Consider the following 6,742-nt stretch of genomic DNA (forward strand, 5'->3'; position numbering starts at 1 on the left):
TTCCGATCAATGAGTTCGAGACCTCTACATGTAACTCCCACGTCGACGACAGTGGATGGACGAAAGTCGTGTCTCGGAAGAAAAAACGGGCAAGGAATATGGTTGCTGCTTATGTGGAGGATGAATCGAACGGTACCGGTCTCTCTGAAGAGGTAGATGACAGCGTCGACGAGATAGCGGCAAGGAATGAGAATCTGAAGCCGGAGGAATCTAAGAAGGAGAAGGAGAAGGAGATAGCGGCCAGGGGTGAGAATCTGAAGCCGGAGGAAACTAAGAAGGAGAAGGAGAAGGAGAAGGAGAAGGAGAAGGAGAAGGAGGAGGAGGAGGAGGAGGAGGAGGAGGAGAAGGTGTCTTTGGCGGAAGCTGCGGCAAAGATCAATCTTCCACATCTTACGGTTTACCTCGTCAAAATATCGGTCAGTGCATGCGATATGTGTAATTCGGCTCAATCCGTTTGTTTAATCACTGGAATTCTTATCTTAATCGATAAAACCTTGTTTGTTTGTTGTTGTTGTTTTTGTAGGAGATGTATCCGATGCTGCCAGAGTGGCAGCTAATAAAATTTGTCGACTACTTTGGGATAGCCTTTTGCGATGTCCCATTTTCATGGCCGGAGATGTTCAACAATCCTCCCTTGTTCAAGCTCATCGATGTGATCGATGTGAGCTCATTATCTTTTTCTTACATTTTTCTTTCTTATGTTTACGAAAAATATTTCTAGGTTTGTTTCATGAAGCTCATTTATCTTCTTCTTTATTTTTTTCTTGTATAAACAGGTTCCTTTATCTCATATTCCTGAATCTGTCTACAAAATATCAGTCGATTGGATCCAACGTCAGAAGTTAAACACACTCTGTGGCTTTATATGGTGGGCGCTTAATAAAATTAACGGTTGTTTGACAGAACTTCGAGGAGGTCCACCTCATACTTATCGCAAATCTCAGGTCATTCTTTTCTGGAAAACCTTTGGTCTCGTCTCACATCAATTTTATAGATGTCTGAATATTGAATTGTTACCTTTGTTTGACTAGCTCCATTATGATCTGTTTGTTTTACGATTAGGTGTCGTTATTTGTTACCTCAGCGCGCGATGGTATTGCGTGGGAAACCAAGTGCTTTGGCTCGTGTATTGCCGCCAATGAGGTTCAAGTATAGTAGGTACCGAGAACCAGACCTGCTTCCGGTTACAGTTTCGATGATAGCTCAGGTTCCTCGTGTGATCTATTTTGTCAACTCTTTTCTTTTCTCTCTGTGATCTGAAAGTGTGTAAAATGTGGACAGGCCTCCCGAGGTGATTTATTCATGGCCTTGTTTACATGGGCGGATACCTTGTTACCAGCAGTCGATACCAACCCTCACTCACGGAATCTCATCCTGCAGCTGGTTGAGAAGTGAGTCAAAAAAGAGTTTTCTTGCGTGGTCTCTTTTTGCTGTATATATACAATCATCTTGATCTTCTTTGTGCAATTTTCTTATCATCAGTATTTTGTCGCAACCAAATGCTCGGACCATACTTGTAGAGAGAGCTGTCTTTGAGGATCATGGAGTGATTCCACCTTTTTCATTTGAGAGCTTGCTGCGGCTTACCTTCCCTGACTCATCCGCAAGAGTAAAGGTAAGCACTATACTAGTATTGGAACTTATAAAACAAAACCTTGTTGCATTTGTCAGATTCTGATCAACAAGCATGGTCTCTGTACGCACACAGGCTACAGCAAGGTTTGAGGCAATTTATCCCTTGTTGAAGGAATTGGCTCTTGCCGGTACACCAGGAGGCGAGGCTATGAAAAAAGCCGCTCGACAGATATTCATTTTTTCTTTGAGATTAGCTGGGGGAGGTATTAGTAACAATCAAAACCTTGAGTCCTTTCTCTCTTCTCCAAATAGAGTTCTAATGTGTTGCCGTTGTTACAGCAAATCCTGTTTTAGCCAAGGAAGCTACATCAATCGCTATCTGGGCTCTGACCGAAAACATAGTTTGCTGCAATCACTGGGACAATCTCTACGAGAATAATCTAAAAGCTAGTGTTGCTCTTCTTAAAAATCTTGTAGACGAATGGAAGGATCATTCTCGCAAACTATCATCATCACGGAGTAATACTCTCACTCTCAATCAAACTATGAAGAGCTTCAGGCTAAAAGTAATGGCTCTTTACTCTTCTAAGCCAACTTTTTTTCCCTCCATTAAGTTGTGATTTGATCTAAGACCTTACATATGTGATGTTCTTAGAACGAAAAAGCTATTAATGAAGGAGGAGCCAATGCTTCTCTTTACAAAGAAGCTGACGAGTCATGCAAAGTGATCTTGGGAAGACTTTCCTGGAAAAGTACAGCCATTACTGCTTTGGTTCTAGCTGCTGTGGTTGTGGTTCTAGCTGCAGTTGTTCTATCTTTCAAACCGAGGCTACAACCGTGCTGAAGAAGCTGCTGGACTCGTGGATCTGCACCTATACTTCAATGCGATCACCACAGCTTTGTATATAATTAAGAGAGAAAAATCATTGTCCTTGCTTTTCTTTTGCTAGAAATTTGTGAATACATTTGCTTATTTTTTTTTAGGAATCTGTGAATATACATATTTATGTTTTTGAACAAAAAAACCGGCGGATCAGGCGGCGAGTGGTGGCGTTGCTACCTTTGATGACGAGATACCGGCGAGGGATAAGAATCTCAAGGCGGAGGAAACTTAAAAGCTGAAGCGGCGGCAAAGATCAGTCTTTCACATCTTAAGGAAGTGTCTTTGGCCGAAGCTGCGGCAAAGATCAATCTTTCACATTTTAAGGTTTCCCTCACCAATATATCGGTCAGTGCATGCGATGTGTAATTCGGCTCAATCCGTTAAAAAAATTACTTCTCATTTATTTATTTTATATTATAATTAATATAGTTGAAATATATAAATATTGTTTTTGAATTGTTGTATTTGTTACCTAAATGTGTAGAAGTGTTATAATGTAAATATTGGCAAGCATTTATAATCATGGACTATTATAATAAATTGATATTATTTTGTATCTAAAAAATTTACTCCGGTACACTACGACTCGATTTTTTAAAAATTTAAAACTTTAAATTTTAAGTTATTTTGTTTTGTTAATATTGTTTGGTTTGTTTAGTGTTAAAGATTATATAATTATATTTTTATTTTAATTCTATGATTTCATCGGTGGCATATTGTCATGTACTAATAATGACCCAAACTCATCCCACCATATAACCTCTTCTCGTGAAATTAAACATCATTTTGTTATATTTTCTTCATCCATTGAGTAATATATGTCGTTTTTAAAATTTTGAATAACATCATATGCAGAAAAATCTATTATTTTATTAAATATATGTATTTTATATAAATTCAAAATTAATTAAATATAAGATCACATAAAATTGAAAGAAGAATTATATATTAATGTTTAATATATTCATGTATATATTCATATATCTGATAATCATAATAATCCAGATATTTCTGAGATAATCTTGAAGGTGGATGATAATTTAGATTTTTTTTTTTTGTTGATAATCAAGAGATATTTATGATAATTTGATCCCATTTCTGATAATCAATATAGAAGAATGTGTTAGTTGACATTAGCATGTTTTGGTAACGATGGAGGTGAGGATAAAGAAATTTGGCGAGCAAATAGCCAATGGTGAAAACTAGTTTGTTTTTTTCATAAAAGGTCAATGACTTCTAAACAAAATTATGAGTCTAGACTTATCCATCCATTTCGCTATCTTGGAAGTGTGTTAAACATCATCATCCATCCATTTCGCTATCTTGGAAGTAAGTCTTAAACGCGTTTTCTGTCTTGCAGTTGTGAGACATAATTCTATGGACTATGATCATCAACGTAGGGAACCTAGAAGCAAAATTACTATCCAATCCTTCTGGATACGTTCCCCAAAGACCTTGAGACACCAAAAAGTTTCAAAGACCATGAGAGACCAAAACTTTACTTCCTAAACTCAAGAAAATACTGATCGTTTAGGTTTGAAGACAAACCTGGACTTCTGGAGGAAGTTCTCTGTGATGACTAATTGAATTTCTGATAAACCGCAATAAGCTCTGTAGGCTGGAATAGTTGTATGTAGTTACTTGATTGAATTGCCATCCTTGTCTATTTCACCCTTCCTTAACCTGATCCTCTGTTGATCCAGTGATTGAAACCCCAACTGTTGATGCAACTTCAGGTGGATGCAACCCTCTAATCCATTTCATGCCTAAGAATAAACAGAACAGGAGATGCTGCAATTAAAAACGTCGGTCGCACTAATGCTGCAAATAAAAACCAACACATTAGAAATTGTAAATAAGAAACCACATTAGAAAGTTCTCTACAATGACTAAAAACATGAAAAAATAAGATTTCGTCCTTAAAATCCACGAAACTATTCAAAGTGGACAACCCTAATTACATGTTAATTGCTTAGCGTGATATGAAAGTTGATCATTAAGGCCTAAATTTATCGACTTCATTATATAGATAAAGACTGAAATTCTCGTTAACCTTCGAATGATGACTTTACAACTGTTTATATAGAGCTTGAGACTAACAAACTATACAACCAGAGCCGTGACTACTTGAATAATAATAAAAAAAAAAAAGACATTTGCCTTAGGCCACATTGGGTTTTAAAAATTTAGAGGCCACATTAATAGATAATCTTCTTAGGTTAGTTAATCAAAATTCAATTTAAAATAGTAAAATTCATCTTATCAAAATTTGATCTTCAATATCTCTAACATTTAACATTCTTTTTTCTTGTTTAGTTGTATTTTAGTCTCATATATTTTTTAGACTTTTATTTTTGCTTAGTTAATATACATAATTAATTATTAAAATACAAAGCCGGTGGAGGAGGATCGACGATTCTCCTCCACCGTCGATCCTCCTCCACCGTCGATTCTCCTCCACCGTCGATTCTCTTCCACCGCCGATTCTCCTCCACCGCCGATTCTTCTCCGTCACTACAAAGCCGATTTGGGAGAAATCTAGATCGGGATTGTTGTTAATCTCAGATCTGTGAGAAGAACGAAGATCTATGGATCTAGAATGAGAAGATCGAAGAGAGGGAAGAAAGATCCACGGAGAAAAAGAGGTTTCGTTGATGGTTAGAAGAGGAAGAAGAGATTTAGGGTTAAGGTTTCGAAAAATCTAGAAGAAGAAGAAGAAGTCGCCGATGAAGGAGAAAGAGACGGAAGAAGAGAAGCGTGAAAGAAGAAAGAGATGGAAGAGGAGAAGCGTGAAAATGAAATAGAAGAAGAAGATAAAATAATTAGGTTTTAGGTAGGCAATGGCAAGGATACGTAAATACTGAATTAGGGTAAAGGTTTTTTTGACATTTACTATAGATTTTATATTAAAAAATAAATAAAAAATATAATATAATATAAGAGTGGCATAAACGATTACTTTTTTTGAAGAAGTGGCATTAGTGACAAAAATTCCCTCTAAGACCCTAGGCACGGCAGTGTATACAACCAACAATAACTAATCGTTATATATGTATATACACTTTATAGTCCCCCTCAAATTGAAGTGAAAATGTTTGAAAACTAGATTTGAACCCGCGGTACACCGCGGGGCTATAATTTTTTTTTAAAAAATCTAAATATAATTAGTTTTGTTTATTAATAGAGAGTATAATATAATATTTCGACCTATTTTATAAATGTACCATCTATATATCTATATTAATAGTTTTGAGTATATTAATTGTGTTTTAGGTTTAAATGGTATATCTATATATACACTTAAACGACATTTGACTTTTTTCTTCTTCTTACCTCAGTTTAGGAGAAAGATTTTTCTTGCGGTACACCGCGGAGCTATTATTTTAAAAAAATATTTTTCTTCTTTAAACTTCCAAATCTAGATTTTACCCCGCGGTACACCGCTAGTCGATTTTTTTATAACTAAAAAATTATTTTGCAAAATTTTAAGTTGTATTTGTTTTGTTAATATTGTTATTTTGTTTAGTGTTTCTGATTTTATAATTAAATTTTGATTTTTAATTCTAGGATTTCATCCATAGTATATTGTTTAATATTAATATTGATCCAAACCCGTTGCACCATATAACTCCGTCCCGTAAAATTAAACATCATTTGTTATTTTTTTAATAATATTTTTATGCACTACGGGTCGCAGGTTCATGCGGATAAGCCCGTAGAGAGTTACGGGTTTGCGGGTAGACCCGCCAAAAGAGAAGTTATCGTTTGAAACCCTTTGTTTTGTTTAGAGGTTTTAAGAAAATATCCCTAAAAAATAATTTTCATTATATGAAAAAAAAGAAGTAGAAGAAATTGTAGTATCAACATTCCCGATTTTTACATCACTCGTTACAATTAATTTTTTTTTTTGCAGATAAAAATCAGAAGTTAACTAAGTCGAAATTTTCAAAAAGATTGTGTATAGATTTTTGGTAAATTGTTGAGAACATATTTGATTTCAAAATCTTTACTTAAATAGATAAGGAAAGATTTTGTAGAGACTTTTGCTAAATATATGAGAAATAAATTTCAAATAAAAATCTTTACTTAAATAAAAAAAATCTAAATAATTAATGCTAATGGCATGTCATTGTAAATACTTCTCAACTTCAGGATTTATTTGCTAATTGTGATCCAAAAATGTATATATAGATTCAAGTTATTATGAGATATTTGAATTGGTTTGTAGGTTTGGATTTGGGCTCATTAACATTTTAATCTTCTCATTAAAATCCACAAAAAACT

At 34.9% G+C, this 6,742-nt stretch overlaps 2 protein-coding genes and 1 long non-coding RNA gene across 5 annotated transcripts in view; 2 read left to right on the forward strand and 1 right to left on the reverse strand.

Moving 5' to 3' along the window:
• Nucleotides 1-299: 299 nt before the first annotated feature.
• On the forward strand, nucleotides 300-2,959 carry LOC9298984. Of its 3 annotated transcripts, XM_021018000.1 has the most exons (9): nucleotides 300-416; nucleotides 524-661; nucleotides 777-944; nucleotides 1,063-1,207; nucleotides 1,282-1,391; nucleotides 1,483-1,615; nucleotides 1,709-1,838; nucleotides 1,915-2,141; nucleotides 2,231-2,959. In XM_021018000.1, exons 4-9 carry the CDS (start codon nucleotides 1,091-1,093, stop codon nucleotides 2,417-2,419), a joined length of 906 nt encoding a protein of 301 aa, XP_020873659.1. In that variant the 5' UTR covers nucleotides 300-416; nucleotides 524-661; nucleotides 777-944; nucleotides 1,063-1,090; the 3' UTR covers nucleotides 2,420-2,959. The 3 variants fall into 3 exon arrangements, with proteins under 3 accessions (XP_020873659.1, XP_020873664.1, XP_020873669.1); XM_021018005.1 differs by having other exon boundaries at nucleotides 777-1,207; XM_021018010.1 differs by lacking the exons at nucleotides 300-416; nucleotides 524-661; nucleotides 777-944 and having other exon boundaries at nucleotides 1,075-1,158; nucleotides 2,231-2,586.
• Nucleotides 2,960-3,533: 574 nt separating this feature from the next.
• Nucleotides 3,534-5,248, reverse strand: LOC110226388. Its single transcript, XR_002330424.1, has 2 exons — nucleotides 4,007-5,248; nucleotides 3,534-3,912 (listed from the first exon to the last, which is right to left on the reverse strand). It is a non-coding gene; the product is annotated as an uncharacterized LOC110226388 (long non-coding RNA).
• Nucleotides 5,249-6,661: 1,413 nt separating this feature from the next.
• LOC9298981 (probable acetyltransferase NATA1-like) overlaps nucleotides 6,662-6,742 on the forward strand; it is a 1,260-nt gene continuing 1,179 nt past the window's right edge. Inside the window, exon 1 of the mRNA XM_021018044.1 lies at nucleotides 6,662-6,682. Within this exon, the coding sequence (XP_020873703.1) occupies nucleotides 6,662-6,682 (21 nt within the window). The remainder of the gene's footprint in view (nucleotides 6,683-6,742) is intronic.

Source organism: Arabidopsis lyrata (genome assembly GCF_000004255.2).
Source record: "Arabidopsis lyrata subsp. lyrata unplaced genomic scaffold ARALYscaffold_92, whole genome shotgun sequence".
Taxonomy (NCBI): Eukaryota; Viridiplantae; Streptophyta; class Magnoliopsida; order Brassicales; family Brassicaceae; genus Arabidopsis; species Arabidopsis lyrata.